This window comes from Armigeres subalbatus, chromosome 3 (genome assembly GCF_024139115.2).
Source record: "Armigeres subalbatus isolate Guangzhou_Male chromosome 3, GZ_Asu_2, whole genome shotgun sequence".
Lineage (NCBI taxonomy): Eukaryota > Metazoa > Arthropoda > Insecta > Diptera > Culicidae > Armigeres > Armigeres subalbatus.
This window is the reverse complement of record NC_085141.1, coordinates 400,100,264-400,121,779: the sequence shown is the minus strand read 5'-3', so window position 1 is coordinate 400,121,779 and position 21,516 is coordinate 400,100,264. Positions and strand designations below refer to the sequence as shown.

Sequence of the window (21,516 nt, the reverse complement as noted above, 5' to 3'; positions counted from 1 at the left end):
GCAATGAATTAAAGTGTTATTGATTCGGCAACTTATCAGTTTTGTTTCTGATATGAAACACATCGAATTCTAAATCACCCAAGATGTCAGATGCAACTTAAACTTAAACTTAAACGGAAATGAAATATTGTGTGTTTCTGAATCTGGAAAGTGGCTTAAATGCAATTTCTTAGGAACAAACAGCTATTTGAAAGATGTTGTACATGCTGCTTGGGTCAGCATAGCTCTTACCATCAGCCTTGACGATAATGGCTTCGCCTCTGTCCTTCCTGTCATGACCATTGGAAGGTGTGTCCTTTCCTCTACGGGCACTCCCCTTCTTGGCCAATGGTGCCGTCGGCTCCTCTATCGCTTTTTGCTACTTCTTCGTCTAAATGGGGTTCACAACTTCCCTCCAGGGCAGTCCGTCCTCCCGACGAACTTCGGTAGTCCTAGTAGAAGGAGGAACCTGTTAAACTTTTTTCCGATAGATCTTAGTAGCCTTCCTCTTGTGCAATACCGACTTGGCGCTAGCTCCCTTTAGATCGGTTGCCATACTGTCCTTACTTTTCTTGCTCCAGTGACAGCCATGCGTCTGCGGAGCTCTGCAGTCTGGTTTTCTGCCAGCTGGTTTTCTTCAATTACAAGCATGAGTATGCTCAAATTCATTAAATAAATTTGCTGTGATGATTTCTGACACCCCCATCGGACGTAAGACGTAAGAATTGTTTTGTCATCTCATAATACATTGAAGTTACTTTCAAAAATGTCTTTATTTCGTACGATTTCATCCCAGCTTGTTTCAATTGCCATAATGATCGAAAAGAATGAACTTAACAAGTTTTTGTAGGGTTTCTTAACCCATTCCCGCCCTAACATCCCGACTAGAAGGCCTTATCAAAATTATATCCACATATATTATTATGCTATACTAAATTTCTATAACAAAATTTGTTTGAAACTTGGTGCAGGTGTTGTTAAAATATGTAAATTTATATCAAAAGTTACACTGCTTGAAACAAGAAGTTTTCAAATTTTGTTACAACTTTATCACAAAAATAACATATTTTGTTAAACATTTATATACAAAATATGTTGTTTACTGTGTAGTTGGAAATTTTAACAGATCGTAATAGGTCGGATTTTGACTAACAATCAGAAATTTTGATTTTTTTTCTGAACAATATTATTTTTCAAGAATATGAAACTAAGGTCGTTGCAAATTAGGCCAAGTTTTCAAATTATATATGCGTATTGTGATCTCTATATGACTGGGAGACCTTGCTACATCCATTTGTATTGCCTATTTTTGGGCAATTCCGTGTTGAGCATTTTAAAATCATATTATGATAAAAATTTATTACATCACTTGAAAGATTTGGGTACTAAGAATTAAATTTTATCAAAATAAGTATATATAAATATCACAATATGTTAAAATTGTGTTCTATTTTTGTTATGCACTACTATTATAATACGAAAATTATTTTAAGCTGTTAGTGGAACTGGAACTTAACTCATTTACAAGACACTGAAGACGACCTTACTGTTAAGGTCGAAATACGTATCAGTCAAAGGTACAATATAGTAGTGGAATTAAATGGAATTGTACGAACTCGTCTTATGACAAGTATGCACTTCCAGTCGAGATACCTACGATTGCATTATTTAATTGATAATTATGACAGGAAGCAACTTTTCCTGTAGTCATAAGACAAGTTTGTACAGTCCCATTTAATTCCACCACTTAATTGTACCTTGACAGATACGTATTACGACCTCAACAGTAAGGTCATCTTCAGTGTCTCGTACTTGACTCGACTAAAAAGCTCAAAATAATTTTCTTAACTTTTCCTGAATTTTGTGAGCTGTGTTATCCTGAAATGAGGCTCACTTCTGCTTAAAAAAAGCTATTCCTGCAAACATTGTTTGAAAAGACTTTTTTTGATTTTGTGTTTTTCAGTCACAGCGATTGCTTTTCCGGCATACTTCAACTCAATTCCCGGCATAAGCGATTTTAACCCAATCTCTCAACATCTTAACCTCTCATTCTCTCTCGGGACGATAAAAAATGCGACGTAAACAATAATATGTACGTTCTATGACAACGTGATGCCAGGTGATATTATTGATAATGGTTGGGAAGATATATTCACTCATCAAAATTCCTTCCAAACACTTGAAAACTATATTTTTTTAACCTTTTTGAAATCGAGAGAATAATAAATAGCATTATAGCGTCAATGTATTAGATAGTTTTCCTATTAACTCTCTTCATTGGCATTACATCCCCACACTGGGACATTGCCGCCTCGCAGCTTAGTGTTCATTAAGCACTTCCACAGTTATTAACTGCGAGGTTTCTAAGCCAAATTACCATTTCTGCATTCGTATATCATGAGGCTAACACGATGATACTGTTATGCCCAGGGAAGTCGAGACAATTTCCAAACCGAAAATTGTCTAGACCGGCACCGGGAATCGAACCCAGACACCCTCAGCATGGTCTTGCTTTGTAGCCGCGCATCTTACTGAAGCACGGTGCGGCTAGAAGTTCTTGGGCCAAAGTGATTTCTTGTTCGGTTTGAGGATAGATTTTTAAATTTTATTTAACATGTTTATATAAGTTCTATTGATACGAACTACTAGAAAGAGTGCGTGAGTAGTGAATATTTGACATGGTTCCGGACTGAGGCCAAAACCCCGTGGTTACTATAGGTACCAGAAAGGATGTTAACGATCATTCAGTAATTTGTGTTCGATCATTTAGTAGTGTGTCAATAACACATTCCAGAAGCTGAATTTCAAAATATGCTATAACTCCGTTACTAGTGAAATTCAAACAACGAACCATTAGGCAGAGTTCCTCCGGAAGTTCCTCCAGGAATTCCTCCGGAAGTTCCTCCAGGAATTCCTCCGGAAGTTCCTCCAGGAATTCCTCCGGAAGTTCCTCCAGGAATTCCTCCGGAAGTTCCTCCAGGAATTCCTCCGGAAGTTCCTCTAGGAATTCCTCCGGAAGTTCCTTCAGGAATTCCTCCGGAAGTTCCTCCAGGAATTCCTCCGGAAGTTCCTCCAGGAATTCCTCCGGAAGTTCCTCCAGGAATTCCTCCGGAAGTTCCTCCATGAATTCCTCCGGAAGTTCCTCCAGGAATTCCTCCGGAAGTTCCTCCAGGAATTCCTCCGGAAGTTCCTCCAGGAATTCCTCCGGAAGTTCCTCCAGGAATTCCTCCGGAAGTTCCTCCAGGAATTCCTCCGGAAGTTTTTCCAGGAATTCCTCCGGATGTTCCTTCAGAGAATTCTCCGGAAGTTCCTCTGCAAGTTCGAACAGGAGCTCCTCCGGAAGTTCGTGCAGGAATTCTTTCTGAAGTTCCTCCAAGAGTTCATCCGGAAGTTCTTCCAAACGTTTCTCCGGAAATACTTCAGCATTTCCTTCGGAAATGCCTCCAACGTTTTCTTTCGCAATACCTCCGAGAATGTTTCCAGGAATTGCTCCGTAAATTGTTCCAGGAATTTCTCAGGAAGTACCTCCAAGATTTGCTCAGAAAGTTTTCTCAGGTATTCCTCCGAAAAATCTTCCAATCTCCGGAATTCCTTCAGAAATTTCTCCTAAATCCAGAAATTCCACTAGCAGTTACACTTGAAATTTCTCTGTGAACTCCTGCACTAAGAGAACTTTACACAAGTTACCTTGAGAGCTCTCCATAAATTTCTTGTGAATTTCTTTTAAAACTCATGTGAAATTCCTCTAAAGCCACCTAAAGCCTTCCGTAAATGTCCTCATTGGTCTCCTCTGGAACCGGCTCAAAATTGGCCACCTGAGGGTGACCAAACTCACTTGGAAGTACTCAGCATGAGTTCCATTCACTTATTTGTGAAAAATCCCAAATTCCATGTTCAATTCCGTAAATGTCCTCTTTGGGCTCCCACCGGAATCGGCTCCAGGTTGGCCACCTGAAGGTAATCAAACACACTTAAAAGTATACGACATGAGCTCCTTTTGCTTTTATGAGTGAATTCAAGACATTTGGGCATTCAAACGGCTCCAATATCTATCCGGAAACGTTTGGTACAAGTGGTTCACGCTTTTGTCCTTTCCCCTCGATTCCAGGCTATGGAGCGACTTTAGGCAATTACTTACTCTGAAGACACTCAGTATCTAGGAGTGATCTCTGCAGTACATACAGGAAATATTTGTTACGCAAGAATGAGATTAGATGCGATTCAACGAAACGAACGTAAAAGAATGATTGATCGAATTACAAAATTTCATCATCAAGCAAAACAGACCAAATCTAAAGATTGATCTGTGTGAAAAAAAATGTGTTTATACGATTTATTAAATAGGAGGCATGGGTGATCGTTCTGGGAATATTCATAGTTCCGTAAATATTGATGGTACCAGACCCGGCTAAATGGGCATATTGCGATCCAGCGTGATCGTCTCAAACTTCATGATTCTGCAAAAATAATAATAATTAAAGGTTTACTGGCCCTCCTCAGCCGTGCGGTAAGACGCGCGGCTACAAAGCAAGACCATTTTCGGATTGGAAATTGTCTCGACTTCCCTGGGCATAAAAGTATCATCGTGTTAGCCTCATGATATACAAATGCAAAAATGGTAACATGGCTTAGAAACCTCGCAGTTAATAACTGTGGAAGTGCTTAATGAACACTAAGCTGCGAGGCGGCTCTGTCCCAGGGTGGGGATGTAATGCCAATAAGAAGAAGAAGAAGAAGGTTTACTGAGGGTACTTGCTTCACTCAAATAAATTTTTGAATGCCTTGGAATACTCAATCCTGAGGTTTTAATTTTAATTTTATGGAAGTTGCGCATCTTGTACATCTTGTCCACGGAATTTGTTCCTGTGTATTTTCGAGTATAATTCGAATTATTTCCTCTATGCTTAATTTACAATTCGGTATGACACTAGGTACAATTTCCTCCTGCGTAAGCTCCAAACTACTCGTTAGACCGAATATGAGCAATCTATGTAATACAGTTCTCTTATGTCCACAACTTAAACGCTAACAATAAATGAAATTTATCACCTTTCCAACGTGCTGGATATGAATGCTCCATCACCTGTGCGAAAATATTCAGCTTCATCAATGTTGCATGCGGTCACATTGAACGGACTCGTACAATAGCTCATATCCTCCTGGGGGCCTTCCACAAACGTGCGATGTACGTGAGCAGCAATAATGACGTGAAAACATCAATCCTTTTGTGTGCTACCTCTGATGAGAATTTTCAATATATCGCTTGCTTCAAGAGTCACCTCCTCCTACCAGACAGGATTTACTTTGAGGCCTCTATTGAGTTCCTAGTTCTGTATAAATTCATTGCTACCACAGACACGACGTGAAGATAGGACCAACAAAACAGATTTGCCGTACCATGCAGTTGAAAATGACGGAACGATAGCGATTCATTATTCATTCTCCAAAACCAAACAGGAACATTCCAGCACAGTGCCTTTACAGAATTCAATTTTGTTCTAGGACACAAATCGTCCGGCACTCAATCGGGATGACTTACCAGCTTGCGTCTGTCTCCGGGGTGGTGCACATCCGGGTGACTTAATACGTGCCACAATGCAATGTGCTCCCCTATTGGCAAAATGCTGGTCGCCATGAATAGCCTCGGGTCAAATCAACGATAGATACCGGCTAGCCTCCCGGTCACATGTGTTTATCCTGTTCTTCCTTTTGAACGCTTTCGAACATTTTTCATTATCGGTTGTAAAACGACGTCGTCCAGTAACTGCAGTGCTTACTTAGTGCCGAGCGTTATTTCCATTCACTGATAATACACCCCCATATGGGCACTTTTAATTTTCTATAAAGCATTTCCGAATTGACCTTCTAAGCACTGCTTTCCCATACGGTCGGTTCCATTTCGTTATATTGTTGTCAATATGCCATCAGTTCACGTCTGACCATACTGCACTATAGGAAACTTTCACATCAGCAACTGGGTAAAAATATGTCCAAGCAAATGGACAAAGATATTTATATCGGTTCAAACTAGTGGATTATTGAGCATCTTCATTCTTCATATCATGTCTTTGTTGCGTTGCTCATTAGTGTATTGATTAGTCTTTACGTTGGATAAACGCACAACTCGTGCTGAAAAAATCATCTTTTTGCAACTAGTTGTACAAACTACTAGGGTAACGGTACCAAATGTGGAGGTATTAGTAGATCCACAAAAGAAAATATATGTTTTTAAATTGATAATTGTGGGAAATTTTCAGCTTTAATATCTCAGCCAATAAATAAACTAACATTTTTTTTTAACAAAATGAGATTTATGTCGTTCAACATCAACAACTGCCAAATATTGCTTGCACCACTAATGGGAACACTGTTCTTTTAGTGGCAGTAAAAATTAATTTTGGTTCCCATAGTGGTGCTATCCATTGATTTCTTATGAGACTTGCCACTATTGGTACAGTTGCACCATTATAGGTGCAAGGGAGTCAATTTTATTAAGGAAAATCATTGTTTTCAATCATTTTTCAAGAGAAATCTTAAGATAAGTTGCATTTAACAGGATATTTAAAGCATGACGCATCTGAAACGCAACTGAAACCATCCTAAAGTTAATTAAAATTATGTCCTCCTGATCTCCGGAAGGTCAAGGGGGGATAATACAAATGAAAAATCCCCGGATTTCAACTGTCTAAGACGAGTTTAGTACTTTCCATTCAATTCCACTACGTTTTGTTATCTTTACAAACACGTATTTTGACCTCAGCTGTAAGGCCGTCTTCAGTGTTTCGTCCTCGTAAAGTACTAAACTCGTCTTAGACAGTTGAATACATTCCACAAAAAGAGATAAAATATTTTTTCTCGTCGGATTTGTTAAAGAATGTTTTGATAATCCTTAAAATGTTCGGTTTTTTTGTTGCCGCCCCAAAATATTATTTTCAAACGAAAAAATCCCAAGGGGGAGACATGATTCTCTTTAAATATGTGTATCGGCCTTATCTAAGTTATTGTATCTATTTTTAAGCACACATAGGCATATTTGAAAACGTCGGTATTTTAAAGATTTTCACCGCCTCAACCTCACTGTGCATCGGTTTCATTTTATCATCTTCCAAAAAGAAAGTCAAACTCACAAACACATTATTTCCCCATTGCATGCCAAACTAGAGAACGACAATTGACGGACAAAAACTTTCCAAGCTCATCTAACCTTATCTCTTTTTCTCAATGTGTACCACCCCACCCCGTTCCCATTCCCTACGCGCCCGTCACCCGTCTCCCGTTACAGACTTTCTTAGACATGCACCCTGCATGCGACACGTCAAAAAGGACTACGAAGTGTGTGCGGTCAGCTATCAGAGCACAATGGCCAAGATTGGACAGACGGTGGCACATACCACGGTGAGGCCCCCGGTGCAACCGACGACACCCAGTGCGGCCATGTCCCTGTCGGCGCCGAACGACGATGTGCAGCACCAGCAGCGCCAGCATCATAATCACCGGCAGCATCAGCATAGCAACGGCAACAACAACACCAAAACTGCTGAGGATGCGGAAGAGGAACGACTCAAAACTGTTTGCTGGTAAGTTTTCACTTTGGTGCTGCAGTTTGACATGGCCCCCCGTAGTGACCCACCCGTAAGTTCTCAATTTCGAGGAACATTCGGTGGGTTGTTTGTTTTGATGTAGCTAAATATGTGGGATTGGAACAAACCGTATCCTAAACATTTCAACCTGCATCCGAGCCAGGGAAAATTTCGGAGTGTTATATCTGATATCTATAGAAGGTGCTTACTTTCAAGTGATTGTTCGACAACCTTATTAAACTTTGGTTGCATGCAACAGAATAACTAATGCAATACACTGCAACAATGGACACTATTGCATTTAAAAATAGTGAACCACTGATATCTTTCCACATAAGATTACGCTGCAGCGTAATACATACCTACGTTGTTCCCAACGAATCAGCAGTTAGCATTTTACTAAGAGAAGAACGCATTTTCGCCTCCATGCTTGCCCACACTAAATACGAGAAAAGTAGCAACTTCCAACTTCATGCGTGTGACCAGAACTAGTTGGATATGTTTCTGTGATCATCTGATCAGTATGTATGCAATTCATGCAATGACAGAGACAAAAGCCGAGTGGCCGAGTGACAATTTTTTTCAAAGATTTCACTATGAGATGTTTTTATCTTTGAGAAAAATACTACAGACTTTGGTTAGCCTAAATTTTAATTATTATTACCTCGAGACGAGCCAACCCAGAGCTGGAAGTCTCGCTAATAAAGACAAAAAAAAAGAATTATTATTATACTTGTACTATTTTGAAACAAACAAGCATGAAAACAAAAAGTGTTCCAAATATTACTTTTTATTGTTGAATCAATTTGATGAAGGTTGGTAGATGCAAAATATGATGGTGCTTTACAAACAACATGGTCGGCCGGAAAAAAGTTTATTCTAATATTCTAATTATTGGATAAAATGCCTAAATACACTATATTGGCACAACCAACTTATGTAAAAAATTTCTATTTCATTTATCCGCAGTGCGTTCCACAAGTACATGCAATGTTCCGAGTTCACGGTCCGTCACGCGTGTGGAGACGAAACGGCGCTTTTCACTCGAAAGTTCCTCGACAAAATGTCGAACAAACTAATGACGGTAAGTTATCGTAAACTTGTCCCACAAAATCTTCGTTTATGTATAATTAAATTTAAAATTACCGAACCAAACTGTCTTTGAATGCTTTATATACACACCGTATCAATATGATCATTCAGCTAGTACCACTATTCCCCCAAAATGCATTTCCCAGAATGTTACAATTCAAGACCAACATTTGAAAAGGGCATTACAGCCTAAATTTATTCCTTCTAATTCTTCGTCTACATATATAGCTTTATATGTGGACGAAGAATCAGATATAAATAATGAATCAAATAAAATAAATTTTGGCTGGCCCTTTTCAAATGTTGGTCTAGAATTCTCCGAAAATTAAGTATTTCTTTGTAGGATTTGTATTCATTCACTTGGCTTAACTTGGATTGCGCTTCACACCTTTGCAGGGTTGCTGTCTGATATTCTTGCAACATGCCAATCGTATTCTCCCATTTTTAGCTACCTGCTGAATACACCTAAGCACATCAGGAACAAAGGTGTAGATTTTGTGACATTTTGTGACAGAATAATCTCGGTATTTTTCCAAGAAATCCCTGGAGTAAGCCCTTTCGGTATATACGTGAAACCAATTTGGTACATGCCCTCTGTATGGAACAACTAATAGAATGCGTTCACTGCATATGATTTTGATCATCCAAGAAATCCCTGAAGTAAGGCCTTCCGGTCACGCGTAACCAAAGATCAATTCGCTTGATTCAATTATGCCCTCTGGTACAAAGCATGGAAAGCGTCCACAGTACACAGTATAAAAATGTCACAGCATATATGATGTAACAAAAAGGCTCCGTTCGATTCGACTCATTCATCCATCACTTTTTAAAATTACAGGTCGTCGTTACTATGGAGCTTGTATTCAATATTGTATACAAGAAAAAGTTGGTTGTAAAATTAGAAGCTATTGAACACAAAAATAAGCGTTTAAATATTTCCATGGCGTGTAATTTTCAGAATTTTTAACTGTGTAGAGTGATTCAAATTTTGACTTTTTTGGCCCCGATGCTTACACGATTGCATTCGTCATTTTAATAATCCTCCTATTTTTTTTGCAAATTTGATTGTGCACACGTCATTTAAAGTTTGTATGAAAATTACTGTGAAAATCGGCCCTTATGTGAAAGACCGTTCCGTGAGGTGGCCTATAAACTATTTTAATATAATCAACGCATTGATTACATAGAATACTTCTCAAGCCATTGGCGTAACTAGTCCCGCTGGGGGGCTATAGCCCATCCACCTATTTACTCTATTTTGAGCTTCTTTTCAAAAATTCTCGAACATTCTACCACCTCATTAAGTTATATTAGTGGTAATGTGGTAAATACGGTTCAACCACCAGGCAATTGCATATCAATCACACTCATCAATATTCACTTTTTTCAAACACGTGCTTTCTGTTGTAGCCCACAGTTTCGAAGTGTGTTCGTTCACCAGCCAATGATTGCTATAAATTGATAGCTTTTGGCTATTGCGTCGAAGCGCTCGCCTTTTCCCGCATGCTCAACGGACAATATATGACGGATCGCCGTCAGGTTCCCACCGATAGGCGGATTCCTGTAGGAAGAAGGATTCCTGAAAAAAAGATATCCTGGATGAACCCCATATAGCATCCCTGCAGGAACCCCAGGAGAAAGTTCTTTTTTAAACTCAGGAGGGAACCCAGCAAACACAAGATCGTATATCATAGCGAATAAGTGTACAAAATGGAGGCCATATAGGTACATTTTGCATGCAGTCAAATGGAGGCATGCGCCTATATCGGCTCCACCATGTATACTTATTCGCTAGCATATGCGACTTTGTGTTCGCTGGGAATCCTGATGGAACTCCAGTGCAAATTTCTGGTGGAGCTTCATTTTTTGGAGAAATTCCTGGGCAATTTCCTGAAAGAACTCCCACAAGGCATTCCTAAAGTAACTCCAGGAGAAATTCCTTAGGGAATTCAGAATGAATTTCTGGGGGAGTTCAGAATGAATTCCTGGGGAAGTTCTGACTGAATTCCTGGAGAAGTTCTGACTGAATTCCTGGGGGAATTTTGAATGAATTCTTGGGGGAATTCAGAATAAATTCCTTGAAGATTTCAGGATGAAATCCTTGAAGAATTCAGGATGAATTACTTGAAGAATTTAGAATGAATTCCTGGAGAAAGTCAGAATGGATTCCTGGAGGAATTCAGGATGAATTTCTTGAAGAATTCAGGATGAATTCCTTGAAGAATTCAAGATGAATGCCTGGGGGAATTCAAAATGAATTCTAAGGGGAATTCAGAATTAATTGCTGGGGGAATTCAGAATGAATTCCTGGGGGAACTCAAAATGAATGCCTGGGGGAATTCAAAATGAATTCCTGGGGGAATTCAGAATGAATTACTGGGGGAATCCAGAATAAATTCCTGGGGGAATTCAGAATGACCTACTGGGGGAATTCAGAATGACCTTTTGGGGGAATTCAGAATGAATTCCAAGGGGAATTCAGAATGAATTCTAAGAGGAATTCAGAATGAATTATAGGGGGAATTCAGAATGAATTTCAGGGGGAATTCAGAATGAATTCCTGGGAGAATTTAGAATGAATTCCTGGGGGAATTCAAAATGAATTCCTGTGGGAATCCAAAATGAATACCTGAAGGAAGTTAGAATGAATTTCTGGGGAATTCAGAATGAATTTCTGGGGAATTCAGAATGAATTCCTGAGGGAATTAAAAATGAATCCCGAGAGAAATTCAAAATGAATTCTGGGGGAATGCAGAATGATTTTCTGGGGGAATTTAGAAGGAATTTCTGTGGGAATTTAGAATGAATTCCTGGGGAAGTTCTGACTGAATTCCTGGGGAAGTTCTGACTCAATTCCTGGAGAAGTTCTGACTGAATTCCTGGGGGAATTTTGAATGAATTCTTGGGGGAATTCAGAATGAATTCCTTGGAAAATTCAGGATGGATTCCATGAAGAATTCAGGATGAATTACTTGAAGAGTTTAGAATGAATTCCTGGAGAAAGTCAGAATGAATTCCTGGAGAAATTCAGAATGAATTCCTGGAGGAATTCAGGTTGAATTTCTTGAAGAATTCAGGATGACTTCCTTGTAGAATTCAAGATAAATTCCTGGGGGCATTCAGAATGAATTCTTGGGGGAATTCAGAATGAATTCCTGGGGGAATTCAGAATGAATTCCTGGGGGAATTCAGAATGCATTCCTGGGGGAATTCAAAACGAATTCCTGGGGGAATTCAAAAGGAATTCCTGAGGGAATTCAAAACGAATTCCTGGGGGAATTCAAAACGAATTCCTGAGGGAATTCAAAACGATTTCCTGGTGGAATTCAAAATGAATTCCTGAGGGAATTCAAAATGAATTCCTGGGGGAATTCAAAACGAATTCCTGGGGGAATTCAAAACGAATTCCTGGGGGAATTCAAAACGAATTCCTGAGGGAATTCAAAACATATTCCAGGGGAAATTCAAAACGATTTCCTGGTGGAATTCAAAATGTACTCCTGGGGGGAATTCAGAATGAATTCCTGGGGGAATTCAGAATGAATTCCTGTGGGAATTCAGAATGAATTCCTGTGGGAATTCAGAATGAATTCCTGGGGGAATTCAGAAAGAAATCCTGGGGGAATTCAGAATGAATTCCTGGGGGAATTCAGAATGAATTCCTGGGAGAATTCGGAATGAATTCCTGGGGGAATTCAGAATGTATTCTTGTGGGAATTCAGAATTAATTCCTGTGGGAATTCAGAATGAATTCCTTGGGGAATTAAGTATGAATTCCTGGGGAATTCAGAATGAATTCTGGGGAATTCAGAATGAATTCCTGGGAATTCAGAATGAATTCCTGGGGAATTCAGAATGAATTCCTGGGGAATTCAGAATGAATTCTGGGGAATTCAGAATGAATTCCTGGGAATTCAGAATGAATTCCTGGGAATTCAGAATGAATTCCTGGGGAATTCAGAATGAATTCCTGGGGAATTCAGAATGAATTCCTGGGGAATTCAGAATGAATTCCTGGGGAATTCAGAATGAATTCCTGGGGAATTCAGAATGAATTCCTGGGAATTCAGAATGAATTCTGGGGAATTCAGAATGAATTCCTGGAATTCAGAATGAATTCCTGGAATTCAGAATGAATTCCTGGGGGAATTCAGAATGAATTCTGGGGAATTCAGAATGAATTCTGGGAATTCAGAATGAATTCCTGGGGAATTCAGAATGAATTCCTGGGGAATTCAGAATGAATTCCTGGGGAATTCAGAATGAATTCCTGGGGAATTCAGAATGAATTCTGGGAATTCAGAATGAATTCCTGGGGAATTCAGAATGAATTCCTGGGGAATTCAGAATGAATTCTGGGGAATTCAGAATGAATTCCTGGGAATTCAGAATGAATTCCTGGGGAATTCAGAATGAATTCCTGGGGAATTCAGAATGAATTCTGGGGAATTCAGAATGAATTCCTGGGGAATTCAGAATGAATTCCTGGGGAATTCAGAATGAATTCTGGGAATTCAGAATGAATTCCTGGGGAATTCAGAATGAATTCTGGGAATTCAGAATGAATTCCTGGGAGAATTCAGAATGAATTCCTGGGGAATTCAGAATGAATTCCTGGGGAATTCAGAATGAATTCTGGTGGAATTCAGAATGAATTCCTGGGAATTCAGAATGAATTCTGGGGAAATTCAGAATGAATTACTGGGGAATTCAGAACGAATTCCTGGGGGAATTCAGAACGAATTCCTGGGGGAATTCAGAACGAATTCCTGGGGGAATTCAGAACGAATTCCTGGGGATTCAGAACGAATTCCTGGGAATTCAGAATGAATTCCTGGAATTCAGAATGAATTCTGGGGAATTCAGAATGAATTCCTGGGGAATTCAGAATGAATTTCTGGGAATTCAGAATGAATTCTGGGGAATTCAGAATGCATTCCTGGGGAATTCAGAATGAATTCCTGGGGAATTCAAAATGAATTCCTGGGGAATTCAAAATGAATTCCTGGGGAATTCAAAATGAATTCCTGGGGAATTCAAAATGAATTCCTGGGGAATTCAAAATGAATTCCTGGGGAATTCAAAATGAATTCCTGGGGAATTCAAAATGAATTCCTGGGGAATTCAAAATGCATTCCTGGGGGAATTCAGAATAAATTCCTGGGGGAATTCAGAATGAATTCCTGGTGAGAGTGAGAATGAATTCTTGGGCAAATTCAGAAAGAATTCCTGAGGGAATTCAGAATGAATTTCTGGGGGAAATATGAATGAATTCCTGGTGGAAGTGAGAATGAATTCCTGGGTAAATTCAGAATGAATTCCTGGAGAAATTCAGAATAAATCTTAGGAATTCTTCTTGGAGCTCTTCCAGGATTCCTTCCTGGAGTTTCTTCAAAAATGTCTTCTTGGAGCTTCTCCAGAAATTACTCCTGAAGATCCTCCCGTAGTTCTTCCAAATATTTCTTCTTTGATTTTTCAGGAGCTTTTCCAGGGTTTCCTTGTGAAGTTCTTTCGGGATTTTTTCTTGGAGCTCCTCCAGGAATTCTACCTGGGGTTCCTCCAGAAATTCTCTTCCAGGATTTCTTGGAATAACTCACGTCGGTTACAACTTTTAGGAGTGACAAATGAGAGAAAAAAAAATCATTCGGCAGCAATATTTTAAATTTGAAAAATTCCCGGAGAATTTTCAGGACGATATCAAAAAGGATACACACTAAGTTTTTCTTTTTCGAGCTCAGTAAAATCGAGCACCGCTGTAGCTCAGTAAATCAGCTCCTCAGGGGGAATTTCTGGCTGAACTTTAGGAGATATTCGTGGAGGAACTGCAGAAGGAATTTATGTAGAAACTCTCTAACATCTCTTTGTATAGCTCATTCAGGAAATCCAGGAGGAATTCCTGGTTGAACTTCAGGAAGAATTCATATAAGAACTGCAGGAGTAATTTCTATGGGATTCTCCTGAATGGAATCCTGAGGATCTCTACGATGGGTTTCGGGAAGAACTCTAGAAGGTATTCAACGGAGATTCTTGAATTCCCAAATTCCTAAACTCCTAAACACACAAATTCCTAAATTCCCATATTCCTGAATTTTTAAATTAATAAATTCCTAAATCCCTAATTTCATAAATTGCTAAATTCCCAAATTTCTAAATTTCTAAAATCGTAAATTCCCAAGTTTCTAGATTCCTGAATACCTAAATTCCTTAATCTCTAAGTTCCTTAGCCCCAAATTCGTCACCGCCCCCAACTAGGACGTTAGGCAAGAAGATTCTCATGACCAGGGTTCGTAGTTTTCTTTCTCGCGAGAAGAAAATAGCCTTTTTTCACGATTAGTGAGAAACGAAAATCGCAATATGAAAGGAAAAGCGAGTTTCGCAGAAGGTATCACTCACCATCACTTCTCTTTTCGTTCCTCATTTTTCACCAGTCTACAACGAAAACTGAGTCTCACTTGTCAAACTTTTCTTGATGAACTGTGCACTGAGATGCTCACTACATGGTGAGAGAATTTAGATGAAAGAGATACAAGCAAAATTCATTCTAGCCTTACATTTGGAACAAGCCGATTTCATTGTGACCAATCATATTTACATCTATACAGAATCTGTTTTTACATGTTCATACCATATTATTCATAATATCAACAAATATTATCATCAGATGGTGCAAAATTAAAACGTAAAGTGATTTATTACATATGTAAATAGCATTAATCAAAAAAAATTGGAGTGCATCAAATTAGTAAAAAAATACCCCCTTTCAAAATGTTTGGCTACATTCGCCACCTCATCTTAGCTGTCAAAAAAATAAACATTCGTACGATACGAAACGAATTCAAAGTTGAGCTGAATCTGAATGCAACAAAGTTGCGAATTATTATAAGTAATTAGCAACTTTATTTTTTAACTACTTGGTGCAGTGTTTAAAATAAAGGTTACTGAAGCCATACTAATTGAATATTTCGTTTCTTGGTAAGTTTTTTTAAACAGCGAAAGCAATTACAAAGCTTAACAACTTACTTGTTTTAGTCAATACGAATTCGCCAGTCGGTCAAAAAATTACATTGAATGATGGACATGCCCGAGATTACTGAATCGAAAATTAAACTACGGAAGCAAGAAGCCACCGGAGGAGTGACATGCCTGAATGATGTAAGTACTGCATATCAAATAATGTGGAAACCGATGTTGATTCAGGTTAGTTTTTTAAATTGAATTATATGTTTTACTTTCCAGATAACACATTTACGAAAGATGCTTTCCCCTCAGAGCAGCGACCAAGTTAGCTCAAATTCGTTTCGGCATGGGCCACACCGAACAAGATGTAGAACATCAATTTTGTGACGTATGATTAAGTAATAATTTGTTTGTGGTTTTGAAGTTAAAAACGAAACTTAATAACATTTTCGAAGGTATTCAACAACTACATAAATTTAAATGTACCTTACCCAAAAATGTTTCCATTTCTGTCGCAGAGACGAACAATAAAGTTGGATTGAAGAGGAACAAATGAGTACAATTCTTGTTAGGAAAATTAAGAATAAATGTCCGATGACAATGGTTTCTAAATTAGTTGAATCAGTCCCGCTATTTCAATTTGTGCTTCTGTTATTTTAATTACGAAGTAAAGTGCCGTCACACGCATATTCGCTGGGCTTTCTGTATAAATAATATTACGTCGGGGTATACTAGTACATATTTACCCCACAATCCGTGGTGCAAATAACCGACTTCACTGCTCGCTCCGCCTTGAGCTGTTGCCAGTTCACATGAGGGCTGACTTTTTTTTTAAATTTTCTATGGATTAGAGGCAACGTCTCCACGAGCCTTTGGCTCTGCTTCTACTAAGAATTTAACCGCTCATAAAGACAACAGAAGTAGGGAGCGGGACCATTTGGGCAGCACCCCCTATTCCCGTCCGCAACGTTAATAACTCGACCGCGTTCCAGGTTGTACATCACTAGATATCGACAGCAACTAACTATGTACTAAAAAAACAAGTAATTCGGTTGTAATGCGCTCGAGTGCTGCCCAAATGGTTCTCTACCCTAAAATATTTTTTAAAAAACTTGCTGTTAGGTTTGATACCCCTGAATATGATAAAATTTGGATGATCTTGTCTACAAAATTGTTTGTTTAGTCATAAGTTATATAACCATTATAATGAAGGAAAGTTTAGTTTAGAATTTCTTTCGCTTGGCTGTGCAAGTAAGAAGGTAAGATTAAATGTCTCAGAATGTGTAAGATTTAGAACAATTCGGTTTTATACACACATACACAGACACACTCAGACACGCACAGACTAAAAAAATCTTCAATCATTATACTGTCGCTAACCGCAAGTCGGGCACATCTGTATTGACATACATATACAGATGTGCTCAACTTGATATTAACGGCAGTATATTTATTTTGAAAATTTGTTTTTGCGTTTAATTTCTTTCTATTAAGGTAATTAATATTAAACAAATGCTAAATCATTTTAATTGAAGCAGAATCAAGAATAATAAAAGAACAATAGAATGGTATGTAACTTCCAAATCCAGCAAATAAATTGTATAGATTGACGATTCAGTTCAGTTTTCCAACGCTACTGGAAGAGCTTTCTGAATCATGCTCTTGTTAGCCCTGATCTTGAGAATATTTTCGAGATTTACATCCTTGATTCGATTTCTTGGTTTTGTTAATACAATGTTAAATTGACTAAAATCGCGCTCAACGGTGCATTGTGTCGCAGCAGCGCCGAATACGACCTTGGCGAGTTTCCATATTTCTGGATCTTCAAAACGTTTCTGTGCCCAGTATTGCACGATGCTAAAATCTTGAATATCAGCATCTACTCGGGGCTGGTATTGCAGATTTCGTAGCCTCATTTCCAAAGTATTTGTTTTCGGAACTGTGACAGAACCTTCGCCGAGTCTTGACGACAGATAACTGTTTAGACTGAACTTTCCCTGCGATGTAGATGGCAATGTTTCTTTGGTTGGAGATGAGGTAGACTGTTCAACAGCTGATTGTGAGTTTTTGCTTATCTTGGTGTACACTGCCAATAAATACTCCTTGAATAAAAAAAATCTATTATTAGATTAAATTACATATGTTGAAAGAGATGAGCTTACGACAATGCGATCTTTCTGTGACGACGAAAAAATCATTGATCCGTAGAATGAAAATCTAGGGTCCATATAAACCGATGCCTGGAAAGCGTAATTATCGAACAGGGCTTTTTCGCGACATTCCATAGATTCCAAGATTGCCGTTCGGAATATGTTGTTTTCCAGAGATGCTACGCGACCGAATGCAGCCATCCAGTAACCATAGAAATCACTGAGAGTACATCTCTCTTTCTGGATGACTTGAGTGCAGTCATACAAAGGTTCGAACGCTTCCACGAATGACTCAATAAAATTCCAGTAGGGCGTTAAATCTGTCGATGAAAAGTATAATTTATAACCAAGTTTTAAAGAAATATGAGAAACATGAACGGTTTATAAGAAATATATTGAAAGTATTTTTAGGTTTGGATAATCTGTTGGTACAGTTTTTAAGACTAAAGTGACTCAATTTAGAATAGGGAATACTACCAATGAAAAAAATAAATGCCAACAAACGTATTCTGTTATTTTGCATATCTCTAATATTGTTTAAGCTACAAGCTTAATCATATGATAAAGTTTAATGGAAGCCAAAGCGCATACACAGACGTAAATGCATAGAAAAACAGACAAAACACTCATGAACATTGTATCGTATAATTACTGACCAATTCAAATATTGATTAGGTAGCTAATTATCCACTTGTAGCTCGCACATTTCTGTCTGTCTGAACCTTATAGACTCGGAAACTACTGAACCGATCAGCGTGAAAATTTGTATGCAGAGGTTTTTGGGACCGGGGAAACTTCCTAAGATGGCTCGAGACCCCTCCCCCTTTTTGAAAGGGGGGCTCCCATACAAATTAAACAGAAATTTGTGCATAACTCTAGAACTTATCAGAGAATAAATCATTTTTGGCGAAACGAAGTTCGTCGGGTCTGCTAGTGTAATATAAAAATCAATTTGGTTTCCATGAAAAGATCTATTCTGATGTTATGCTAGAATCATGCAGAGACACAAATTATTTCAACTGTCGGAAGTAAGAAGTGTTGCTAGTTTTACAGCGCTGGTTTTTCCGATTTGTGCTGGATGCATAATACACCTAATTTTTATTCTACCGTCGCGTCGCTTGATCGATTAAAAAGTATGTAATTTTTCATTGTTTCACAACTGTATACTTACCAAGTTCTTTGTATTCATGACCAAGTTTTTCGAAGAAATCCTTGTTTTCGAGTAGAGACTGGTTCATCATGAAATTCGAATTCCATCGTGTTGGTACTGGAATGGGTGGATATTTCCCACCGGAAACTTCGAAAAAGTTCTTATACTTTGCGTTCCGAAAAGTTGTAACAAGCTTTGTAATAGCTCTAATCTGTTCCCGGTATATCTGCTCCTTGCACACGTCTGATACTACAAGCTGGGCAGTATGCGCTCCGCAACGAATGCATACGACTTGATGCCCGTTGATTATACCATGCAAGTCGTTCAGAACACATTCTATATTGTCGTCGTACTCTTGTATCTGTTCGTCTTCATTCTCAGAAAGTTCATTTTCAGGCAACTTCTGTATATCTTCATCGACACTGTTTTCCAGAAAAAAATCAAAATCTTCCAATGCATCCTTCTCTACTAAATTCACCATTTTGACCATGTTTCGGCCGTTATCTACAGTTACACTGTATATCTGAGCAATATCAATGCCAAAGCGGTCCAATGCATGGTACAGTTCATCCTTCAAGTTTACAGCTGTGTGCCGATCGTGCAACTCTGTCATGGCTGAAAAAAGGTTTTGATGACATCAACACCAATTAACATCTAAATATTTCATGTAGCGGCCAATCATAAACTTTGAAAACATAGTCGGTTAATGTTTAGGTGGTACTAAGCTCGTTAGAAGTTAATATGGACAAATGTATGAAGAAAGTTCGATAAATAGTGATTTGCTAAGTGCTACCGTTTCTGAGATACAGCGGTTATAAAATAAAATAAACCTTTTTTTTTAATTTCCAGTCGTTTTTTGAATTTTTTTCGATTCTATTCGACCTAGAATCAAATTTTAATAAGCCGTTGATATTTATTGACAAATACTAGTTATGGAGTAGTGGTTGCACATTTTCATGGTACGAGAAGATGGAGAAAAAATTCTTTACTTAAAAAAAAATCAAATCCGAATTTTTCAACCTTAATTATTTTTGGCATAATAATAAAAAATTCCAAAAGAATTTCAATAGAAATTATTATAACAGTACGCTGAAATTAATAGTAATTACGGTAAACTCTATTGTGGCTCACAATAGAATAACATTAAAGGATATTGTTTTCCACCATAAAGCCTGTTGTAAATGGCACTTTTACAATAGAAAATAGGGGTTGTTATAATAGAGCTACCGCCATCGGGGGTGACAATGGGTCTGGGGGGTGAGAATGGGTCATCGCTCTCACCGCGAGCCTGGAGGGCGTAGAGCAAAATCGTTCAAAAAGGTTTCTTATATTTTTGTCTTCTTGTCCTCAGATACATTCAATCCATTCTACAAGCATTCTAAGCAGTTGAAACAGTGACCCATTCTCACCCCCATTTGACCCATTGTCACCCCTGACGACGGTAATAAACTATAGAGGAAGATTGTCGCTGTCGTCATTGGCGAAACATCTTTTGCTGGCGAAGATAGGGCACTAAATGTCAACGAATGAAAAATCAGTACGTTTTGACAGATAGGTACCCAACATGTTTGGGAACGATATCAAAGGGAACCGCAGCGACAATCGTCCTCTATAGTTTATTACCTCTATTGTTGTTATGTATCTTTACAATAGAAAAATCGATATTTTCTCGAACAAATTTTTGCCATTACAATTGAGTTTAATGTAATTTCATTGCCAATATTTTACTGGCAATAGAATTTATTGCACGTCTATTGGAACAACAATATGAAACTTGAATTGGTATGATATAAAATCAATAGAATTTAAAGTTCATCAATAAGTTGTATTGTATTGTTATGATATTTTATTGCAACTCTATGGTATTGTTTATCCGGGTTGCCTGGCCAATTCCAAATCTACACCAACCAAATTAGCAATCAGAAAGATTTCCAAAACGTTTTTTTTAAAACACGTTCTTTTGTATTTTTTTAGTTTAAATTTTTGCCCACCTTGACCTACTGTGTAGTTTTTTTTTGCTATACTATATATCAAAAATTAGTACAGTTGAACAATGCTTTTCATAGATGGTTCACTTTAAAATTGTATTTAGAAAAACAAATTGTTTGTTTTCTTCTTCGAAAAGTATTTTTTCCACAACCTCACAGCATGAAAATGGTCAACCATTACTAGCATTTGTCAATAAATACCAATGACTCCGTAAAATTTGATTCTAGGTTGAATAGAATAGAAAAACATTCGAAAACGACTGAAAAATTAAAATATCGGTATATTTTATCTTATAATCACTGTAGGGTAAAATGCCCAATAGTGGACCCTCAACCAATAGTGGACCCTCTAGGCATTTTTTCATTATTACAGCACAATGGAAACATTTTGCTATGAAATTCCATCGGGAGAACCTACCTTACAGTCCTATGATTTGATTACATGCATTGAAAATGCTATGGAAAGTAAAATTAGATGATTTTTTACCATTCTATAAAAAATAAACACGAGAGTGTCCATTAAAGGAATATTTTGGGGGGTCCATAATAGGGAAGAAGAACGTCCCGAAACGAAACATGAAAATCAAATGAAATGTCGACTATAGGGAAGCAATTTCCTA

General features: G+C 38.1%; 2 protein-coding genes, 1 long non-coding RNA gene and 1 pseudogene across 4 annotated transcripts in view; 3 read left to right on the top strand and 1 right to left on the bottom strand.

The window, feature by feature from the left end:
• The window catches only part of LOC134226949 (uncharacterized), a 439,829-nt pseudogene that overhangs the window by 359,390 nt on the left and 58,923 nt on the right, over positions 1-21,516 (top strand).
• LOC134224047 (uncharacterized) overlaps positions 1-21,516 on the top strand; it is a 94,848-nt gene that overhangs the window by 65,700 nt on the left and 7,632 nt on the right. For both annotated transcript variants that reach the window (XM_062703288.1, XM_062703287.1), the window contains exons 6-7: positions 7,262-7,556; positions 8,529-8,643. In XM_062703288.1, coding sequence (XP_062559272.1) covers positions 7,262-7,556; positions 8,529-8,643 — 410 coding nt within the window. The remainder of the gene's footprint in view (positions 1-7,261; positions 7,557-8,528; positions 8,644-21,516) is intronic.
• Positions 15,452-16,161, top strand: LOC134224046 (uncharacterized). The gene is made up of 3 exons (XR_009982819.1): positions 15,452-15,623; positions 15,681-15,803; positions 15,888-16,161. It is a non-coding gene; the product is annotated as an uncharacterized LOC134224046 (long non-coding RNA).
• LOC134224045 (uncharacterized) lies at positions 17,215-18,011 on the bottom strand. Its single transcript, XM_062703286.1, has 2 exons — positions 17,771-18,011; positions 17,215-17,710 (listed from the first exon to the last, which is right to left on the bottom strand). Exons 1-2 carry the CDS (start codon positions 17,957-17,959, stop codon positions 17,228-17,230), a joined length of 672 nt encoding a protein of 223 aa, XP_062559270.1. The 5' UTR covers positions 17,960-18,011; the 3' UTR covers positions 17,215-17,227.

Coding starts and splice junctions, on each gene's coding strand:
- LOC134224045 (XM_062703286.1), bottom strand. CDS start 17,959: ATGGCTGCATTCGGTCGCGTAGCATCTCTGGAAAACAACATATTCCGA. Junction 17,711..17,770: donor CACAGAAAGATCGCATTGTC/GTAAGCTCATCT, acceptor TTTTTATTCAAG/GAGTATTTATTGGCAGTGTA.